The sequence below is a fragment of the Caretta caretta genome, chromosome 10 (genome assembly GCF_965140235.1).
Source record: "Caretta caretta isolate rCarCar2 chromosome 10, rCarCar1.hap1, whole genome shotgun sequence".
Lineage (NCBI taxonomy): Eukaryota > Metazoa > Chordata > Testudines > Cheloniidae > Caretta > Caretta caretta.
Genome location: NC_134215.1, coordinates 13,738,787 through 13,762,010, shown reverse-complemented (window position 1 = coordinate 13,762,010; position 23,224 = coordinate 13,738,787). Strand labels below are relative to the sequence as shown.

Below are 23,224 nucleotides of genomic sequence, written 5' to 3'. Positions count from 1 at the left end.
GTACCTTTTACATCAAACCTGATTGTATTGCTGGTGCCTGAGTTAAGGCACAAATTAGTAAGTCTCAAGCTGCATCATTCAAAATGACAGCTCCCAGCACATCCTTGTTTTGGTCAAAGATAATTTTTAAGATCTAGACTACTGAATTTTTCTGGAGACCAACAGAGAAATACAATTTATGGGCTGACGAAACGCTTGATTCCACAACATGCCAAGTGTGCTCCTGTGGGTGACGAGCTCCCTTTATTATTTGGAATCCAAGGCACTACTGCAAGACCCATTGTGTTAGGTGCTGTACATGCACAGAACGAACTGATTTTATGGGAGTATTCACCACTTTGCAAAATAGAGCTCCAAGGTACTGAAAATGTCTGCAATTCTATCTCAAACTATAAATCATGCAGTTAGAGGATGGCTAGACTGGATTTTCATACAGTCTCAGAACGGTGAATCATACATAACATTCACACCAGATTCCTCCCCACGACACACACAGTAAGTGTCTGGATGCACCGTTGTATTGAGCAGAAGTATGCAGCGACAGCAAAGCAAACATTCTTAAAGAACATACAAAAGTTCTGTGCATCTCTAATTTTAATTAATACCTGTTTACCAACATCAAACTGATATATTTTTGAAGAATTTCAAATATTAATAACCCACACTGTGTTTTTAACTTCATGTAGTTCTCCAGTTGTATAGTAAACTCTGTTCATTGGTGGCCAAAACTATATACAGTTTCTCCAGACACCTGATTGCAAACCTATAAATCCATCCTCCTTCTAAGACAATATTCTGCTAGTAACACTTTAATTCTGAAAGTACAATAAAAGGTACACTATTAAAACCAGATAGTCAGGTAAATAATTATATAACGTTACTTTGCACTTAACACTGTCTTTTCATACATGGCATATATTAATACAGAAAATGATTTATTTGCAATATCTGAATATATGCTTTCTCTTGTTTTTTTGTATATTGTATAATAGGCATTTGTGAAGAATTAATAACTAATATGTCCCCTAGTCCAGTACAGATTCATAAAAGGTAAAAGGCTCAGTGAGGTAAAATAATATCACAATCCACACACCTCTTAAACCCAAATACAGTATAAAACAAAAAATATTAAATAATTATAAAAGTGAGTTACCATATGATTCATTTTAAAAAGAAGTCTCTTCGCTACAAACTCTCTTTATATAAGCAGCAGACAGTTGACTGGTTGGCTTTTCCATGTGCCGTTATTTGTAGTCTAGGTATGCTTTCCATTACTGAACTCAAGAGTGCTTTTTGAAAACAAAAGCATACACTGTGTCCAGGGTATTGCTCTCAAATAGCCATCTTCCTTATATCCTGGGGTAAAACTACATAAACAGAGCAAATATTCTGAAAGAAGAACAGACTCTCTTAAGATTAGTTCAAACACTGATCATCAGACATAGCTTGCTATGAATGCTTGTACAGAACTCACTTTCAAGTAAACACCTCACCATTCTTTTGTTGGCATGACAACGGGCTTTCTCACTCTCTGTTGGAATGGCACAGAGAATTCACAACAGCAGGGAAATCATATTTCCAATTTAAAATGATAGTCTATGGAGAAAATAGGCATACAGACCAGACCACTGTATAACAGGTGGTAGTATTGGATCAAATCCAATAGCAAGCGCCTTATTTTCTTGACTTTTACACTAGTAACTGCACTGACTTCAGTGGAATTACTCCGAACTTACACTGGGGTAGTAAGAGGAGCCTTGGGCCTGAAATGTGTAAAGCCACTACTATAATGGAACCACATCAACACGCCCAGAAGTTACAAATCCACATCACTGCCTTACAATAATATAAACCATTTCATCTACAAGGAGTGTGATCCTGCTGCCACCAAAATCATTTGGGTCCTGATCAAATACCATAAAATTCAAGGCAGTCCATAGTATTGCCAGCAAATTCAAAGGGAGTTTGACTGTGAACTTGGAGTACTGCAGTTAGCAGCTTTGGTGCACGTAGGATTAGGACAAAAATTGGAAAGGAAACAAGAAATGTCATCCTTGCCTAGAATTTAAAAAAATAAAAATGTAAATGTCTGCAGTGGCCTGTGTATCTAACGTATGTGTGACTGTAGCTAAGGAACTTGTCCTGGGAGACTTTGGAGCATGACACAAAAGAATTTAGTGTGCTGACCTCAAAGTAATAGGTCACTTAGTCTCTGATTAGTGTTTTCATAGGGTATGACACTGAGCATGAGCATGAGCCATGGTCACAATGCTGAACAAGTGTTTGAGTTAGTCTCTTTCTTTCATACTTCAGTTCAAGAGTATGTTTCCTAACCCATAGACTCTCTTCCTTCTGAGTTGGTACATTTTCAAGGAGAAATTCATTTTCAGTAGTTCCTCCTCCTGTATCAGCTTTTTATGCTCAGTCATTGTCTGAAAACTCAATGTGAAAGCATAGAGACCTATGACACTTGACAAGGTCCAAATCACTGTATAGCTTTATAATAACATCCAGAAAGACTTTAAAAAGCAAAGCTGGCCATTAAGTTTCATTAAGTGATTTCCACTTTGCTCCCCACATGTTATTCACTTTGTTCTAAAACTGCCACCCACACAGAGTGCTGTCCTACTGAAATATTTTCTCGTTTTCCAAGTTTAGTCCTCAAGAAAGTTTCCTAATTGATGGCCCTGAAGTCTGTGTCCTGTTTATCCACAGACAATGTACAACACTGTTAATGACTGAGCAACCTTCCTGATTTTTTGCCCCCAGAACTGACCTGGAGTGATCACCACGAGGGAGGAGAAAGTAATTCAGTTTTCATGACCATTCAGTTCTTGCTAGAGACTGCCACCTGGAATTATAAAGATTAGAACTGCAAAAGATTTATTAGCTCAAACTATTCCACTTTGCAGGCAGTGCCGGATTGATCTCCTCAGTATGGGACTCATTCCAAGCCCATTGAAGCTGATGGAAATTTTGGAGTTCTCTACCCCATTCCTCTGACTCTGCAGTCCTCACATCTCTGACTGCTTTTCTGTCAACTCCTCACAGATGTCCCCGTTCCATCTACATCTCAACAGGGAGAAAAATGAACTTCTTATCTTCCCATCCAATCCTGTCATCATCACCACAGACAACTCCACTATCTGCCCCATCATATGGGCTCGCAACTTCAATGGGGCTTTTTGACCCAATCCTCAGCATTGCCCCACCTACATCCAGGCTGTTAAATGCTGTCATTTCTTCTTCTATGGCATCTCTGAAATCTGTCTTTTAATAACCACCCCCTACCACTAATGTCCTTATCCATTTCTTAGGCTATGTCTACACTACAGCCTATGTCGGCAGAATTTATGTTGCTCAGGAGTGTGAATAAACCACCCCCCTGAGTGATATAAGTTACACCGACACAAGTGTTTGTGTGCATACTGCTATGTCAGCAAGAGAGCATCTCCCACCAACATAGCTTCTGCCGCTTGTGAAGATGGTTTTATTATTCAGACAAGAGAGAGCTCTCCCGTCGGCAGAGCGTCTTCACCAGATGCATTGCAGAGGCGCAGCTGTACCAATACAATGATCTAAGCACAATACTATTGCCAAAACATTCCTCTCTTCTTTGACTCTGCCTACATCCCGTTCATCTTCGAATCCCTTCACTGGCTCGAATCTCTCTTACCTCCTGTATCGCATTAAAACTTGTCTTCCACTTCAATGCCTTGCAGAATCTCATTCCATCACCAGCAATGCCCTAGTTTCTTATATATACTTCACTATAAAGTAGCAAGATTACGTTACAAAACACAGAAGGTATTTTCAATGTTTAAAAGCTCATGTTACCAAACAGAGAGAACTGTAGCCAAAGGTTCTGCTTTTAAAATCCAAGCCAAGCATGCATTTGTATATATATCTAGTATGTGAAGAAAAAATCACCTAAATCTGCTTTGCTTCTAATAGCTAAACATCACTTCAGATTGAACTGTAAGGATATTTTGCTGTGCTTTTCAGCAACATCAATGCTTCTGCATGAAAGTTTTCAACTTTGCCAATATTACAGGATGTACAATGCCAAATCCACAGCTGTTTACTTACAGCCAGATTCTGTTATTCTCATTTATACTGGGGAATACTTTAATCCACAAGTAACTCCATTGAACTCAGCAAGACTATCCGAGGAATAAGGATTTATTTAGTGTAAGGGTGGCAGAAATTGGCCCTTAGAGCACAGGAAATAAAAACGATTATTTCTGTGAGGTAAATCATGAGGGTGCCTCAAAAACTCTTATTTGTGGTATCACTCCTCAGTTATCCATGTTCCCTGACATCTCACTGTTCTCCCCCAACATACTTCTGATGTATTTAGAGTGCTTTAGTAAATGACAGAGGTACCAAAAAGATGTGGTTCTGATCTGACAACAATGCAAATCAAATTGGAATCCTGAAAAATCAGTTCCTAAATTTCTTTGCTTGTGTTTACTGATTAAATGATACTGCTGAAAAGAGAAGACTAATAAATGGAGAGGAAAAAAACAAAATTATGGATAGCAAATGACACATGAAGTCTGTGACACTACTTCCTGGAAACTCATCAGGCTTAGAAACAAATTTATTTTTCATGTTCTGTAGATAATCTCCATCGCCAAGTCCCTGTGGCATTTCAGAATGTTTTAGAAACAAAATTACATAATAAATTACTATCATGTATTATTTATATAGCATTCACATACAGACACTAGGTATGTGGGGGATGGGATGCAAGAAAAGTAAGTGATAACTTCACCATTTGCTTTAAGAACATCTCAATAGTTCCACAGGTTGTGTTTAGTTTCTCTCTGATTCACTATAATCTCATGGTGTTGAGGGAAGGGAGCTGGGGTTAAATGGCTTTTTGGATTAAGTGAATTCTCTGAAGGGATTTAAAGTAGGAGGGTGTTGGCCCACAGTAGGCTAGGTTGAGGATTCATGGATAGTAGGCCATATGGAAGAAGACATAAAGATGGGAGATGGATCAGTAAAAAGAGAGTAATTAGTAAAGGTGCTAGGGCACCTTAAATGGGGCCAGGGTTGAGACATAAGAGGTAAGAGCAGGCACAGAAAGCAGAGTAGATTTGTTCTTCATCAATATCCTTTTATCACTAATATTTACCCAGAAAGGCTGCAACAAGATTTTGCAACAGACCTTTCTTTTAAAATGTCAGTGATCAAAACCGACATAATTTGGTGCCAAGTGTCTTTAAGATTTTTCCTTTGAAAAATCCAGATTTACTTTTTTTTTTTAAAGCACAACTGCCATAAGCTTCTGCTGCTGCTCTAAATGCTATTCTTATAGCTAAACAATATTCCTCCAGAGTAGATTTGATGTTGATGAACCAGAAAAAAAGTTTTCTTTTTTGTTCTTACACAGACTCAGTGCTTGAAAGTGAGCAAGTGCCTATTAGAGGCACCGAGTGGACACAGTTAGTTATATTTCTGGGTGGGAATTCAAGACGGGGGTATTTTTTGTAATTTTAAGAGGAACTCCTAGATATTAAAACTGTCCCTTGTTGCTGCTGACATCACCTGGCAGAATGGTTACAGAAATATTGTTAAAAAGCACTTGATAGTGTCTGTTTACTTTAAAACCAAACTCCCTCAGTCTTGCCCAGTCTCTTACACATGTTTCAAGGTAGATCCAATTTATACCAATTTTACATTTCCATTTTATTTGCTATTATTTCTATCTCCCATGCACTTTATTTAGAGTGGTTAATATGGGCAAAGCTGTTTGACACAGCTTTAATAGCCTGATCCAGACTTTCCCCAAAGCATCTTCTACACTAGAAGAAAATGAAATAAAGTAATTTAGAAATTAGGTTAGTGCCCTTGAGTAAAGACACAATGACCTTTTGGCCATGACTAAACTAGCTGCAGCCTTACTTAAAAGGCTCTTGGGAAGCCTTGCCCACCACACTGACAGAGAAAGGATATGGGGAAAGAGAATTTAACATGCATCACAGGAGAAAGGACCGGAATCTTTCATCTGTCTGCATCCTAAACTTTGACCTTACATGACAAGTCGGTATTATATAGTCAAAGGCATTTCACATGCAACAGCAAACCAAATTAGTGAAAGAACAGCTAAGCCATGTAAAGTAACAGGACCAGATCCTTGACGAGAAAAATCAGCATAGCTCTAGCACCAGTGACTTCAATAAGAGGAGAGTTCGACCAACAAAGAACTCTTTTGAAATTAATTATCACAAGCAGCAGGCAGATCAACCACTGAAGTAGAATAAAGACTGAACTGCTCTTGTACCAAGATAAATCTACACTAGGAATCCCTGATCAGTTTTTAAGCAATCATGTAACGCTTTTACCAGTGGTATAAACTCTAGCATAAACCTAGCATACGGATTTTTGCCACTATAACATCTAACCATGGCTGTAAAAATACCTTTGCCCAGTCTATGCCAGAGCTTATACTGGAGCTAAAATATGGGTTTGAGGTTCCCTAATGTATACAAGACCCTAGATGTGGTCTCTCTAAAACAATGGGGGGGCATTGTGAGTGCTTGCACCACTTCTGCCTTTGCTATAGATAAATAGAAGACATCAGTCTCCAAGAATGTCAGTTATAAACATTAAAAATCTCATCCACTACTTAGGGCAAACTAGGCCTGCATTGAATCTTCATGCTTATGCAATTCCCACAGATTTTTCTGTATGCTCTTCAGTTTCAGCTTTCACTTAAAAAAAACAGAAGCTTTTAGCTGTTCTGAATGCAAAAATAGCTGTCTCAATGTAAATCAGACTACTGCCATTTTACTGAGACTGCAACAAGACCGAATGAAGTAATAGCACCAAGAGAGGTGTGAACTTGCCCTATAAATTTTAACAATGGTATGTTTGCATTTAAACAATTTCAAGCAGACTATGAGCCAACAGCTGACTTCCCTCTGAAGTACCTGGCATTGGCCATTCTCAGAAGACAGGATTCTGGGCAAGATGGACCTTTGGTCTGACCCAGTATGGCCGTTCTTATGTTCTTATTACTTTAATTTGAGTATGAATGACTCTCGTCAGAGCCATGGTGTCATAAATATAAAGGGAAGGGTAAACCCCTTTAAAATCTCTCCTGGCCAGAGGAAAAATCCTCTCACCTGTAAAGGGTTAAGAAGCTAAAGGTAACCTCGCTGGCACCTGACCAAAATGACCAATGAGGAGACAAGATACTTTCAAAAGCTGGGAGGAGGGAGAGAAACAAAGGGTCTGTGACTTCCGTATGCTGCTTTTGCCGGGGATAGACCAGGAATGGAGTCTTAGAACTTTTAGTAAGTAATCTAGCTAGGTATGTGTTAGATTATGATTTCTTTAAATGGCTGAGAAAAGAATTGTGCTGAATAGAATGACTATTTCTGTCTGTGTGTCTTTTTTGTAACTTAAGGTTTTGCCTAGAGGGATTCTCTAAGTTTTGAATCTAATTACCCTGTAAGGTATCTACCATCCTGATTTTACAGGGGTGATTCCTTTACTTCTGTTTACTTCAATTTCTATTAAAAGTCTTCTTGTAAGAAAACTGAATGCTTTTTCAATGAAGTCAAGGGTTTGGGTCTGTGGTCACCTATGCAAATTGGTGAGGATTTTTACCAAACCTTTCCCAGGAAGTGGGGTGCAAGGGTTGGGAGGATTTTGGGGGGAAAGATGTGTCCAAACTACGTTTCCCAGTAAACCCAGTTAGAGTTTGGTGGTGGCAGTAGATATTCCAAGGACAAAGGATAAAATTAATTTGTACTTTGGGGAAGTTTTAACCTAAGCTGGTAAAAATAAGCTTAGGAGGTTTTCATGCAGGTCCCCACATCTGTACCCTAGAGTTCAGAGTGGGGGAGGAACCTTGACACATGGACATTTCTGAACTGATGTTTGTGCCCTTAAAATGCTTATTTTGAGGCACTTTAGTTTAGGTAGAATTTTGTATACTTGAGAAATGAGTGAAGAGCAGCTTATCTGTTGAAGAATTAACAAAAAATATTGCTGTAGCTTTTCTCCACATATAAATTACCCCAAACAACAGTGGTGTTACTCCTTATCGAGCTAGCCAACCCCCAATCCAGTTTTCCACTAGAAATTAAATCACTAGGGCCATTGAATAGGGAAGATGTTGAAAATACTATTGTGCTGATGCTGAAAAATAATTAAAAACCCAAAATGAAAGCACTACACTTGAAGAGAGCTGGGTCACATGAGGTTGTAAACCCCTTTCAAAACAGCAGAGACCACTGCAGGAAGCAGGAGCTGGCAAGGTATTTAAACAAGCCTTAAAATTCTATCGCAATCTGATGAAATTCTGCTCCTGGACAATGACAGATCCAGCACTTCTTTTGGACTTCATTACCTTAATTCAGCAAGATTCTTTACTCATGTGCTTCAAGTTACTTATGTGCTTGTCTCATTGAAGTCAATGTTTTTTGAAAGTCAATGGGACTACTCATGCTTAAAGATAGGCATGTGCTGAAGTACCTTTCTGTATTAAGGCTTTAAATCACCTGATAATCAGAAACTAAAAGCAAAGGATACATCTAGACAAAGTAAGGGCAGATAATGAGCAACTTTCCCTCAGAGTCTGCCAATAAATTCCAGTCCAGCAATTCCCCACTTTGAGAATTGGGAAGGTATTGTCATATGGACAAATGTAAACTAAGACAGGGAGTTAAGTGATGCTCTAATTTATTTCTGACACATGGTTCTTAAGAGCACAATTTCAGAGATTCAGGTTTCCCTAATGAGTAAAATAAGTTACTAAAACACATCACTCCTGTGTTTAAAAAAATCTAGGTTAAGGGGTTTAAAAATACAAAAATTTCCAGTCTAAACCATGTTTTTCGAGGCAGCCTGTTTGCCCTGTCTACCCAATCTATCAAGTTCTTATACTGGTGACCAGCACCGTAGTGTCTCTGTGCCTCTCACAGTTCAGAAGATATCATAATATTCCTCTAATACTTCATCAGGTAGGAAAATCTGCTCAATTTTTTGAGGGTGGTTGGGGAGGGGGTTGGGAGCATGTGTGTATGAGCACTATTGCGGGAAAGCTAACTTGACAGAATGAGCTGCACACTTAGTTCTGAATGCAGGGACGTTAACAGTCATCCTGGGAGTGAGTTTCATTGTTTTCATCTGGTTCCTGTGAAAGTTCTGTCTACTGGGCTCAAGAGGCTCCCCACTACTGGCTGAAAACCTTATTGCTGCAGAGGAATGTAGCTATTATGAGAGGTCACGGCTACAGAAAGATGGTCTGACACTTGGGTAGCTAGGTCCCTGGGTGTATGAGCATTTATTATCAAGCTAATATTTTAACAGCTGTGCATCAGTTTACTACTGACTTTATTTCAGCAAATCTCAGCCCTGTGTTAATAGTAAACTTGATATGGTTTGGTTCCTTCTCTTTCTAGGCAGGAGATATGTGTGCAATTATCTGGGGATCACCAGATGGAGCAAGTACAGATAATCCTATTCTATTCTATACAGATAATCCTATGCATTCTATTACTTAATAGGTAAAGATTGGGGAAAATCCTGTATTGCTATTGGAAAACAGTGTTCTCAGAAGCTGTTCCATACACTGGTAAAGTGACCAGACTAATTTCATAGGTGTAGAGCTGCTGCTTACAGTGATGCTTGAAAACACTGGGCCTGATCATACAATATGTTGAGCATCTCTTGTGAGGCACTGAGTGCTCTCCTCTCCCACCAAAGTCAGCAGAAATTGAGGGCAACTCATCACCTGACAGGGGGTCCTCAGGACCCCACGAAACTGGCCCCGTGATATAATAATCAACCCCACTCAGGCATCTGTTTATTTAAAACTAACGATTATTAAGAAGCTCATCTCCCTGTACTGTCTATTGGAGAAGAGGATTTGGCTAGCAGGGTATGAGAGAGTTCGGAGTCTACTGCTGCTTTCTGGGTGGGATGTTTCAGCCCTTTAATTGGCATTTGGCCAATATATTACCATGTATTTCATTTTCTTTCTGTGTACATGTGCTGAAGGAATTTGTTGATGGGCATACCTTATAAATGGAAAAGTAAAGTTGCTAATAATAAAATTCAATATAGTCTCTTTGCGAAGTGAGAGGTCTAAATATGATAATTGGCCAAAGACACCAAATTAAATGGTTCCTGAAGGCTAAAATACTATAATGTATTGCACCATTTTAGAGCTTTCTATTTCCCCACTTTATACAGGCACTAAAAGGTTCATTGGGGTTGTGGTGTGGGGAAAGAATCACAATTTGCTGACGAACCAGCCAAATAACTAAAATCTCCTGGTAGAGATGAGTGAATCATCCCTAAATATATCCACCTTCCCTTAAAAGAGCCATTTTACTGTCTCAGAAATGCGGTCCAGCTGAGCTGTCCATGGAGTATGGTAATGCTCTGCAAGGAGACTGAAGAAAGGCAAATTCTTTAGTCTTAACTACTCCAGCTTTTCGTTTTTCTCAGCCTCCAGTGCTATTCTGAGTTTGCTCTTCCCCAGTGTCTGGTTCTCTCTTATCCACTGCAGCAGGTGGTTGAGGGTTACGAGTCCAATCTAACTCCCTTTTACGTCACTGGGAGACTTTCCATTGACTTTAACAGGAGCTCGATAAGGAAGTCAACAATAATACAACCAATATGTATTGCTTTACTTAACAGAGACCTCCTCTCTCCTTGTGTGATATTGCCACAGTAGCAATCAGCTGACATGCTCAAACTTGAGCCCCCTCAATTTAAAACAGAGTGTGTTGTGCAGTGACTATCCATATTCTAAATTATGCAAGGTAACAAAAGGGCAACTCAGTCAGCTATATAAAATTGTTTATAAAAGCAAGAAAAGTTGGAGACAAATATTGGTACAAACTGGATTCACCTAAATCCTAATCATATCTAAAAAGAAAGCCCCAAAGTTCCTGCAGCTGCCCCCCTCTAAGTGTGTCATTTTCCTCCCCACCTTGTTTCCCCTTTCTTCTCTTTTTTCCCCCTTCTGTTTAACAAAAGCCTTGCTGAGCCAGACAAGATAACTCCATCCTTTGCAACATTGCTGTAAGTCTGACCAAAAAGGCAAGCTAAAAGCAATGCCTTTAAACAGCCTGTGTCAGCTGACTCGGGCGATGGGTCTGTAAAACTGCAGTGTAGATGTTTGGGCTCAGGCTTCAGCCCAAACTCTGGGACCCCTCAAGGTGGGGAGGGTCCCAGAGCCCACGCTCCAGCCCAAGCCCGAATGTTACAGAGCAATTTTACAGCCCCGCACCCCAAGCCTTGCAAGCCAAATCAGCTGACATGGGCCAGCCTCTGGTGTTTAATTGCAGTGTGTAGACATACCCAGAGTGGCTGATAAGATAGTATGCTCTGCCTGCCATCTCCAGCACCTAGGATACAAGCAAGAATGAACATTAGAGACAGAGACTAGGTTCTCTTTTGCTATCCTTTCTTTCTCTCTTGGTGTGTGTGTGTGCTTGGTTTTGTCCTAAAGGAAACCAGATACGTTAATTATTTCTCTTTTCCACAAAAAGGACAAGGTAATACCATCTAAAAAGTCCATCAAGCAGAGGTATCCCCCTATAAAAGGTTCTATATTGCTAAAGAGAATGGGAACAAGGGAAATTGTTCAAAGGAAAACCTTAATTAATTCTTTAAGTTCCAAATGCTTTAATTGTTTTCTGTCTTTTTTTGTGTGTTCAACAAAAGGTTAAAGATTTTTAATGGCAGTTGTTACAATGTGAATAAACCAGCAATAACTCTCTATGGAACCCCAGACCACACTTAATGGTTTAATGCTATAACAGTAAATAAGGGTTTTATTAACATTTTATCCTTTGTTGGGCAAGAGATATTGCCTTAGCAACACTATAGATGTGTTCTCTATGATTAATCATTGGCTTAGACAATTGCACCTTTGATCCAACAGACCCAGGATTTGTTTACATTCCAGGCATGCTGCAAAGTCCACTTTTTCTTCCCTTGGGCATTTGGGGAGGAGGTGGCTTGGAAGAAATGGACTGTTTGGCGCTGTACTTGTTAAGGGTTACAGAGTAGCAGCCGTGTTAGTCTGTATTCACAAAAAGAAAAGGAGGACTAGTGGCACCTTAGAGACTAACCAATTTATTTGAGCATAAGCTTTTGGGAGCTACAGCTCACTAGCTCACGAAAGCTTATGCTCAAATAAATTGGTTAATCTCTAAGGTGCCGCTAGTCCTCCTTTTCTTTTTGTTAAGGGTTAGGCTATTTTATTCTGGTTTGTGAAAACTCTATCTGTAAACTACTGATGTTCAAGGTCCCACATTTTGTTTTAAGCCCACTGCCTTCTCATTCAGATCTTTCGTTAAGAACCATCATCAATCCGTGCTGTGCCGAAGTCTTTGTTAAAGAAGAAAGTAATCTTAATGTCACTCTGGCCTTCCCCTCACAATCCCTCCTTAATGTTTTGTCACCCATTGCATTGTGTCCTTCGATATTTGTTTATAAACTCCTTGGGGCAGGAATAATCTTGACTTACCTGTATTGCTAGGCACCTATCTCACTTTGGAGCAATATAAAATAGTAAATAAGGTAAGAGCTGATGTAGTATGTTTAAGACAGCAGGACCTGGCTGTATTTAATGAACAGAAACAGATGTACTAATGATTCCCAGCAATTATTCTTAAATTCCTATATTCTGGAATTGCTATGGTTAGTAAATCAAGTTTGTGTCAATAACACCTCCTAATCAATAACATTGAAGGCAGGCTGGTCTCTGAAAAATTATGGCCTGTAAGCATCAAGCTGACAACAGGCATTTTTTTCTCTCCTTACCTTTTGCCCAGACCTGACAGTAAATGACTGGTATAGATTTAGATATCAAACTTTAATCAGTTGCAGAAGGCATTGATTTGTGATCTTACCCAGGTATGATCCTCTTGAACCAACAGACCTCATCCGGCTAATACTTGCTCCTTTGTCATTCGTGAGACTATACCTATTTGTGTTTGCACGATAGGGCCACGTGTGATGCATGATTATTGGAGTATATTATGTTTTCTTGAGTTTAATCTCTAGTTTAATTATGCAGTTTAAGATATGTAATGAGATCATTAGCATAATAATACAAACTGTATTTTTCAGTCTCCTGGATGTAACTTCGCTGCAGTCAGTAGGGCTGCACCAAGAATTAATTTGACACTGTGGATTTATCTTAATACATTTTCTAATGAGCTCCAGTTTTTAAATGTTTGAGAAAATACCTCTCATCTCAACCCAAAATTTCTCAAGTGAATTTTGGAGAATATGTCCTGGCATTCAAGGCTATTGCCATTTCTAGTGAAACAAAGTTAGATTTTCCATTAACTTTAGAAATTTGGAAAATGAACTAAAATATCCAATTTTTTGAAAATAACTCTTAGATCAAATGTTTTAAGCAAAGTCTTAAACCCAAAGATTTTCACTGCTCTCCCTAAGCAAGAGAAAATATTGTATGAACAGTCATATTTGGTGTTAGCTCAAACTCTGATGGCAATTGTCGAGCTCCTTATTCGGCAAACACAAGGTATATTAAAATTGTCTTGGCACACTTGCCTGTAATAATAGTTTCAGTAGGTATTAAAAACAGGATAGAAGGTTTCTGAAGCAATTCTCTTGACTTTTGTTTACAAATTATAAATCGCCCCATCACAAGCCATCAAAGTGCAGGATTCACCAGTTTTGCACTCTTGGGTCCTGATTCAGCATGTGATGCCCAGAGCCCATATGGAACCTCACTACTTCAGTGGGGTTCCACATGAGGACAGGGATGCACTTGTGCACATGGCAGGGCTGAGGATTTTATGTTGCTAGCAACATATTGGATCTGATCATCCTAAATGCTTCTACTCACTGAGGGGCCACACAGCTCAGTTGGATCTAGGATGATTGCACAGAAAAGAGGGGAGTCCTGCCTCCACAGCACCATCATACTGTTGCCCCTGTGAGTTTAGAGCTCAGCAAGCTGGGTACGGTTGTGAGGACCACTCTCCCACGGCATTGGTTCACCCCATCAATCCCAAACAATTGACCTAGTCAACCTTATCCTACACTGGAAGACCCTCAATGATGTGAGCCCGTTTCCCCTCAAGGACGTCTTTGATCGAGGGAGTCATGCTGCTAGACAGAGACTAACCACTATTTGAAAGCTGTAGGTTTCCAGGGATGTCCCAAGATCTGTAGATTCAGGGGGCTCAGTGTTTAAAGTGGTCTGAAAAAAGTGGGGAGCTTATCATAAGCTGGGATCAGCAGCTTTGGAAAGACATTGCTTAAAGTGCACCCCTCAGCAACCCAGCTCAATTATTTTATTTTTTGGCCAGGTCTACAACCCTTTGGGACTCCAGCCAACTTTAAGCACTGCAGGGTCTGACTCCCCTGACTGTTCCCTAGGAGTTAAGACAAACATTGCCTCCTTCCACTGTCAACATGAAATTCACAGAATTTCCTGTCCTGGTTGGTTTTTTCCCTCACATAACAGGTGATCTAGCCCCTAATCTCATTCAGCTTTCAAAACACTGGAAAGTTTTCACTGGTTTTTATGGGGGCAAGTTGTTTGCCTCCTGGTCTATATACTACTATGAAGCATTATCCACTGCTCTCTCCTGAAATAGTAAAAACCTAAGTGAAAACAATGTAAGTTCTCTGGGCAGGGACAATGTAAATTCTAATTCTGTGTACAGCATCTAACACAATGGAGCCATGATCCCTTGCAACTGCAATTCAAATAAATAATCCCATTAGCCAAGGAGACTAATAATAAAATACTGAAATAATACGGACTAGCGTGGCACATTTTAAGAAAGCGTTTTGCAAAAGTATGATGCACGTCTCCCTCACACTAGCTACAAAGTTCAGAAGATGTGTACATTACAATAGGTAAGTCTCTACAAATACATAGCAAGGTGGAGGAACCAGAATTGGCTTCATTGTACTGAAGTGGAGCTCAGTTTTCAGAAGTTTAGAAAAAACTGTTTTGATGTGAATTTTGTCTTTTTTGTGATATATGTGCCACAGCTAATGATCTTGGTGGTCCACGCAGAGTGTTACCCCCCCCCCATAACATGGTGTATACTCTAAGTTGTTTCCAACAGTATACAAATATTGGGTTTTTTTATTTTAAAACAACCTGAAGCAAATACACTCCAGCAACCACACAACGCACAACAAAAACACTAACCCAGGAACCTATCCTTGCAGCAAAGCCCGTTGCCAACTCTGTCCACATATCTATTCAAGGGACATCATCATAGGACCTAATCACATCAGCCACACTATCAGAGGCTCGTTCACCTGCACATCCACCAACATGATATATGCCAACATATGCCAGCAATGCCCCTCTGCCATGTACATTGGCCAAACCAGACAGTCTCTGCGCAAAAGAATAAATGGACACAAATCAGACGTCAAGAATTATAACATTCAAAAATCAGTTGGAGAACACTTCGACCGCTCTGGACACTCAATTACAGACCTAAAAGTCGCAATTATTCAACAACAAAAACTTCAAAAACAGACTCCAACAGGAAACAGCAGAACTGGAATTAATCTGCAAACTGGACACCATTAAATTAGGCTTGAATAAAGAGCGGGAGTGGATGAGTCATTACACTAACTAAAAACTATTTCCCCTGCTAATTTTCCCCCTACTGTTACTCACACCTTCTTGTCAACTGTTTGAAATGGGCCATCCTGATTATCACTACAAACGTTTTTTTTTCTCCTGCTAATAGCCCACCTTAATCGATTGCTCTCTTTAGAGCTGGCATGGCAACCCCCATTTTTTCATGTTCTCTCTCTCTCTATATATATATATCTTCCTACTGTATTTTCCACTACATGCATCTGATGAAGTGGGCTTTAGCCCACGAAAGCTTATTCTCAAATAAATATGTTAATCTCTAAAGTGCCACAAGTACTCCTTGTTCTTTCTGCTGATACAGACTAACACGGCTACCACTCTGAAACCTATCATACAAACAATGCATGCACAACATATAGTACATAGGCTGCATTTGCAGCCAACTGATTATTATATTTCTTGTTCTGTGCATATTTTTTTCTTTTTAACCTAAAATTCCACATTTACAATAAAAATACTTTTAAAAATGAAGTCAAGTTGCAACCACATCTAACTTAGACCATGATCCTGCAAAGATTTACCCACTTACTTTATGCACGCAAACAGTCCCACTAGGACTCTTAGGCTTAAAGTTAAGCATATGTGTAAGTCTTTGCAGGAGTGAGGCCTTGTACAGTTAAAGATCCAGAGCCTCATACTTCCTTCTGCATCTATGCTTGGAGGGAATCCTGTCTCCACAGAGGAGAAAGTTCTTTGCTACATGCTTCCCCTCTTCCTTCTCATGCCAAGATAGCTTCTGGGAAGCTCTGTCAGGTTCCAGCTGAGGATGTGTTTATCAGTGCTGCTTTTCCCCACAAAGGGCAGTTGCCTTTTATGGGGATTTAGGGCCAAGTCTGCCTGTGACCACCTTATGAAGGCCTCATCAGGGGGTAACTGTCTACTCCAGGTGGCTGATTAGTAAATGAGCACCTGGACCTAATAAAGATTATCCAAGCTTAGTTAAAGGAAAACTCTAAATGGAGACAGGAAGCTCTAGTAGGGAGGAGCTCCCTGAAGACGGCTGAGCAGAGAGCCTAGAGGGTGAGCTGTCTGTGGAATCCATCAGAATGGGGAACCTGTAAGAGGTGCTCTTAGAGAGAGGAGCCTTGTAGGAAGAGAGATGCAGTCAGCAGGTATCCTAGAGGACCTGGTCTCAGTCAGGGTCTCCTAGACAGTGGCTGGAGGCTTTGCCTGGCAGGGATCACCTGCTGTCCCTGGGGAAGAGTCACAGTGGACTAACCTCCCCGCACTCCAGAGAAGGCTCTTACTCTGGTAGGAGCAAGAGTCCTAACTCCAGAGGCAAAGACTGGAACTGAGAAAATCCTTGAGGAAGAGCCTGGGTAAAGATGAGCACTAGACTCAGGTGAGAGACAGATAGGCTAAGAATGACCCAGTCCTACAGCTGAGATGTTGGGGTGAAAGTTTTGTTTATACTCTGTACTGGCTTTTCTGTTAATAAATTAGACCCTCCACAAGAAGGTGCTTCTTAGCATCCAACTGTCTGTTTGGACTTCTTGATTCCTCTGGGCGTGAGAAAAATCAAGTAAGGGTTCATCTATAACACTATGCCTGTCTGTAAGTGGGCACACCAGATCAGCCTAGCATGATGACATGCCTCTACACTGTGCAACATGCCTTTTCAGAGCAGTCAAAGTATAGACAGTCCCTATAAGCACCACTCCTGCGGTACTTGTGCTCTCCAGTATGGACAGGAGTCAGTGTAGTCAAGTAGCAGATTGGCCTCTGCGCATTTCCCGAGATCTACACAGAACTTGGAGATTCCATGATGGAGGTAAGGGCAAACTACACCTCCTGACATTGGAATGAATAGGAAGAACCCACACATTGCTCTGCTGTGCAGGTCCTTCTGATGGAAGGGGAGAACAGGGCCCTGTATGTTATAATGCTATAAATTTTTGTAACTCTCTGGATCAATTTTACCAGTCAGTGCAATTGTCCTTGCAATCTGAGGAGAAATTATAACCCTTATCCCACAAAAAGAAGTTGTGCATGATATCAGATATTGCACTGCACATATGCAAACAAAAGTTTTTCTCTTAGGAGCTTTTTTAAAAGGATAACTACTAAAGCAGAATGCTAAGAAAAGATTGCACCCAAATATATGAAACTTTAAGAACATCCTTTGCATTCATACACTTGGAAACTGAAAATAGAAGCCACATGAAAGCCACTGACCTTTTCTAATTTTTCAAAATGTTCTCTGAGGAACTTCATTGGCCGGTCTGGTTTTGCTATGCAAAGGTTTACAATGCACTCTTTCAAAATCTGTTGGATGTTATGCTTCTGAACATAGAGTTCACATCCCTTCAGGCTCTCATCTTCTTCCACATTGCAGGAGGAAGAAGCAGCCATCTTCAGGCTTGTAAACAGAAAACAAACGTAGGTAAGAAAATGGTGCAATTAAGATATCAAAGAGAATTCCTGAAGTCTTTTGTCAAAGCAATTTGACAGAACTAAGGTATTTTAATATTGTACATCTTCTCTTCACAAGCTAACAATTCAGCACATGTCAATGTCGTGGCACTTCACACGCAAATATTGAATCATGTCATCTCTACAAAAGCAACATACCAAGAATTACAAAAAGAGCATTCAAATTATTAGACATTCTTCAACATTTGAAAACAATGGTGCAATAAATCATGCACAATATGAGTTTTAAAGATATCTGCTAAATAACAATTTAGACTAATGTCCCTATCGGTATACAAATGGAGTCTAGATCCCTCTCTTCAGGGTGCTAGATTTCTGTAGAAGATGGAGGGGCATCTGTCTCTAGTAAAATACTTTAATACTCTTTTTTTTAAATATATATGGGGCAGAGGAGTTTGGTGATGAAGGAAAAACATGTTTGATTCCTCCAATTAATGTGTGTTCACCCAGTACAAATTAAAAGGACATATGTTTGTGGTCTTTTCGATCTATATTAACTTACTTATATCAGAAGATCATTTAAGTTTCATCACATCTTCTCAATTCCCATCATCAGAGCATCTTTTGAGGTTTGCTTTCAACCCCTAGGAATGTTTCAGGAGGGGACAATTTCAAACGAGGGATTTTTTTTTTTTTTTACAGAAAAACAATAGATGAGATGCTTAAATGCTCCCTTGGAACAAAAACGACACAGCAAAATCCTTCATCACAAGAGCCAGATGCTCTTATAAACCTGGCTCAAAATGAATCCGAAACGAGACAATTCTCCCTCCACCTAACTGAAACTTGGGCTAAGGTTGGGGATTATGTCTTAAAACAGATTTGGGGGGAAACCCCTTCCTCCCAAGAATTCATTTCAAAGCAGTTTTTAAAGCGTCTCCCTCCAGTGGGAGAGAATTTAGCTGTGTGTTTTACAATGAAGTGGGAGAAATTTCATGCTGGACTGGGATTTGTTTTCGGCTAGGGGTGTAGGAAAGGGGGCATCTCCTCTCCTTTCAATTGTCCCAGTGCTGGAGACGATATCCCCCCCATCAGAGCATCTCCCAGCCTTTGTGAATGGCACCATGTGGGGGTGAATAAGGGGGGGAGAGAATAAGCAGCCCCCTCCCCTGCCTCCACCACTAGCACCAGGCTGTGTGCTGAAATAAACCCATTGTTGCTGGGGAGCAGCTCCAAAGCCTGGGGATGGGGGAGGGATGGAGAGGGAAAGGGGCTGTCAACACCGGAGAGGAAGGAGGACGGAAGGGTGCCAAACCAGGCTAGGGGACAAGAGGAGCCGTGGGGAAAGGATGTGGAGTGAGAGGGCCATATAAATACCTGAGTGGCTGGAGCAGTGACAGCAGCAGCTCTCCTCTCTCTTCCCTTACGCGGGGAGGCGGGGGGGGGGGCGTCCTGTTATTCCGCAGCGCGGCCGCCTCCTCCTTCCCTGGCTGCTGCTACCTTTCCTCTCCCTGGGCAGCCGTGGACGGGCTCCAGCTGAGGGGTCCCCTTCACCGCCCTGCCCCCCACCCCCACCCCCCGCCGACCCCAGAGAGCTCGCCTGCAAAGCGTTCGGGCGCTGCAGCAGCTGCCCGGCAGGAAGTCCCGTCTGCTGTCACTCACGCGGAAGCGCAGCCTCCCTCACCAGGCAAAGCCGGCTCTGGCTCTGGCTCTCGGGGGGGGGCCGGGACAGGCGAGGGGGGAGAGGCACCAAAGGAGGGGCACGCAGCCTGCCCCAGGGGCCGCAGCGTGTCTGAGAGAGGCAGATAGGTACGCCCCAAGCTGCCCCAAAGTGCCCTGGACATCTGGAGCTTGCTTTTGGGGATGGTGCTTAGGAGATGGAGTAAAGGGCCAGAGGAAATGGCAGATGTGACATCGGTGCCTCTCTGTGACAGGTATACCAACCCATTCTCTGTTTCTATGGCTCATACCCTGGCAGTCTTGCTGCGTCCCCAGCTGCCCCAATAGCAGCAGTTGCCAGGTGTGCTTATGATCTGCTCTTGGCACCAGGGCTGCACCCATTTAGCTGCCTGTGCCTTTGTCACCCCGATTAGATTACAGCAGTGTACTTGACTTGGAGTTATGCCTTGAAACTTCTCGTGCAGAAAGCGGTGGCTTATCCGCAACGTGTCCCTGGACGTGCACATTACACCTGTGCTCCACAACCACCAGCTAAGGTCCGGATCAAGCTGAAGGGGCTGCGTTTGACCTCTAAAGTCCAACATGGTGTGGGGCTTGTCACTTCAGAAACTGCCTCTCTACCCTGTGATATTGCAGCAGTTGTCATCCTGTGAGGTGCTCAGGCTCAGAGTTCCAATGTGCTACCATTCTGTTCTACATAATTTCTTATACAACCCTCCTCGGCATAGTACCTGATGCCTTTCTGTCGTGCAATAAGGAACGTGACTAATCTGTGTCATGTGATACATTTTCTTTCCAGGAGTGGAACCATGTGCACTGTATAGGTTCTTGGGGAACCAAGGGCTGAGAGTCACCTTGTTATCCTCTGCCTCCAGCATGAGGGAGACTTGTTTGTGCTTAACTGGGGGTCAGCTCTCTGATGCTGCCAGCCTGTGAGCCAGCCAAGCACTCTCTTCTGGGCTATGCCAGCCCTTACTTTGCCTTGCAGGTTAACAATAGGCGCATCCTATCCCCAAACCTCTTTGAAGTGTTCCCCTGTAGTGTCCAGCTCTTTATCCACCAAACACTCCCAGAAACAGCAGGTCTCCAGTCCCCAAGGAGAAAATGTACACACCAGCTTGTATGATTCAACTCGGGATCAGCCCCTAGCTTAATATCCCAACACTTGGATATATTTATAGTGAAATCAACAAATATGTTTATTATCAGAGTCAAGAGATAGTAAGAATAATGAAAACCAAAGGTTACATTTCGAACAAAATCATAACATGATTTCTAGAGACTAAACTTAACAGGCTAACCTTCTGTCTAAAGGAATGTATCTCATCGCAAATGTCCTTTGCAGCATTTTAACCAAGGCCCTTTGTGATCCCATTTTCATGAATGTAATCATACTGTCTGCTTCCTAGGCGGAGAATGAAGTGGTGTTTTCCTTCTCCTTATATCCCCAAAAGTTCACTGTCTGTACCCAGAACCAAGATAACCTCTGTGGCTTTGTTTCCATTGTGCTGCCTCCCTGTTGATTTCACATCCTCCTGTTGACTTCATACGTAAATGACTCTCTATGGTGTTAACCTTACAATGTTTAATTTACATGCCAACAGACTGGTGACTAAACCTCTTTTGCATGACAGAAAGCCAGTTTGTCAACTCTGCCGTGATACACACTTTAAAGCACATTTTCAGTAGGCATACATAACTCCTTGCATAGTATTGGTACATACATTTCACAATTATATTAATCATCACTGTGATTCTGGCTTTTCTTTAAGATCTCACATGCCATATTTTGTTGTACCAGAATGTACATACCAGAAACCTTGTAAGCTGGCAGTGAAGCGTTCATTGATCACAATAGGGTTTTGTTTAGGCAGGGCTTTGTTTTCGTCTTTTAAATATATGTGCTGCTGTGTAGTTGTTAGAGAAGGCAGGTCAGAAAAGTGTGTCTTGCATTTGGAACAGAAGGTGGGAATGTTTGTGATGGTCCTCAATTCCCAGGGGAGTTCATTCCAGTCTCTCAGACCAGACCCTGAGAAAGCTCTGTCTCCTGCACAGACAAGACGTAGCCTGTGGTTCTCCAAAGACCAGATTTGGTGACCTTCAGGACATGCAGCCTGTTCTCCCAGGCTTTTTGGGGTGTGAGGGGAAGGGCAATTAATTTGGGGTGAAAGGAAGCTATGATGGAGGCTTAACCACAGCCAGCTAATGTGTTTGTCCACAATGGATGGCAGTAACTGGTGTTAACAACATGCTAACTAAAACATGTGAGATAACAGTTTTTCTAACACACCTCCATTTCTCTAGTATAGACATACCCTCAAGAATCACAGGGTAAAAGGTTAATAAGAGGATATCTCTAGGATATAACTAGGACAGCTGGTGTTTAATAAACCCATTAATGGTTTAGAAAAAGGAGACAACAATGAAGTGGCAACACTGGCAGATAATACAAATTATTTAGGCTAGTCAATAGTAGACAAGACTCTAAAAAACTCGAGAGAGTCCTAAGCAAGCTAGGCAAATGAGCAGCATAATGGCAGATGAAATTCAGCATCAGTAAATGCAAGGTGATTTGAAAAGAATAATTTGAATTACTCATAACAATTGCTAGGTTCTAAATTAACTGCAATCACTCAGGAAAACTAGCTTGTTGACACCAGTCACACATCTGCCCAATGCACAGTAGTGATCAGACAAGCACTATGCTGCATAAAGAATGAGAGAGACACTAATATTAAAAATATATAAATTGATGGCATGTTCTCACTGTGAATACTATGTTTAGTTCTGGTTACCCCACCTCAAAAAAAGTAGAAGGGGATGCAGAGATAGGTGATGAAAATAATTAGTGAAATGGAAAGATTTCTACGTAAGAAGAAACTGAAGATCGGGACTGTTTAATGTAGAGAGAAAATGATAAAGAGGGAATATGACTGAGGTATATAAAATAATGAATGATAAAGGGAAAATATTCAATTGTTTCTGTTTACACTATCTGTTCTATTTACAAGAACAAGGAGGCATTCAGTGAAACAAATTCCATACATTTAAAACAGATAAAAAGATATACTTTTATACCTAACACCTAATTAACCTGTGGGACTTGATGCCACGAGGTATCAAATGAACCCAAGAGTTTAGCAGGATTTGAAAAAGAAATTGGCATTTATATGGATAATGAGAACATCCACACTACCATAAGGTTCCTACATAGGGGCATACCTTGCTTGGGGTTAGAAAGAAAGCTCCCTTATGGGCCAGTTATTCCATAACTGTCCATTATGGGATATCTTGCAACTCTTTTAGAAGCATCTGGTAATGGCTACTGTTAGAAACAGATAATACACTAGATGGACAACTGTTCTTACTCAACAGGGCAGTTCCTATGGTCTCAAATATTTACAAAATGCATCAAATGAATCTATCTTTTGAATGTCTGTAATGTGCCTAGAGTATGGGAGAAACTTGAAAAAAATTAAAGAATTAAAAGACTAGAGGTAAAATTTTCATAAGTATCTAAGGAAC

The 23,224-nt window shown here is 41.0% G+C and overlaps 1 protein-coding gene across 3 annotated transcripts in view; it reads right to left on the bottom strand.

Annotated features, from left to right (window-relative positions):
* The window catches only part of PRKAR1B (protein kinase cAMP-dependent type I regulatory subunit beta), a 118,929-nt gene extending 99,319 nt beyond the window's left edge, over positions 1–19,610 (bottom strand). The window contains exons 1-3 of one of the 3 annotated variants that reach the window (XM_048866914.2): positions 19,397–19,610; positions 18,582–18,663; positions 17,822–18,005 (exon numbers count right to left, since the gene is read on the bottom strand). In XM_048866914.2, the coding sequence (XP_048722871.1) occupies positions 17,822–17,998 (177 nt within the window). In that variant the 5' untranslated portion in view covers positions 17,999–18,005; positions 18,582–18,663; positions 19,397–19,610. Of the gene's footprint in view, positions 1–1,153; positions 1,367–17,821; positions 18,006–18,581; positions 18,664–19,396 lie in introns of those variants that run through there. The other 2 variants (XM_048866913.2, XM_048866915.2) reach the window with 2 other exon arrangements.
* Between the last annotated feature and the right edge of the window lie 3,614 nt (positions 19,611–23,224).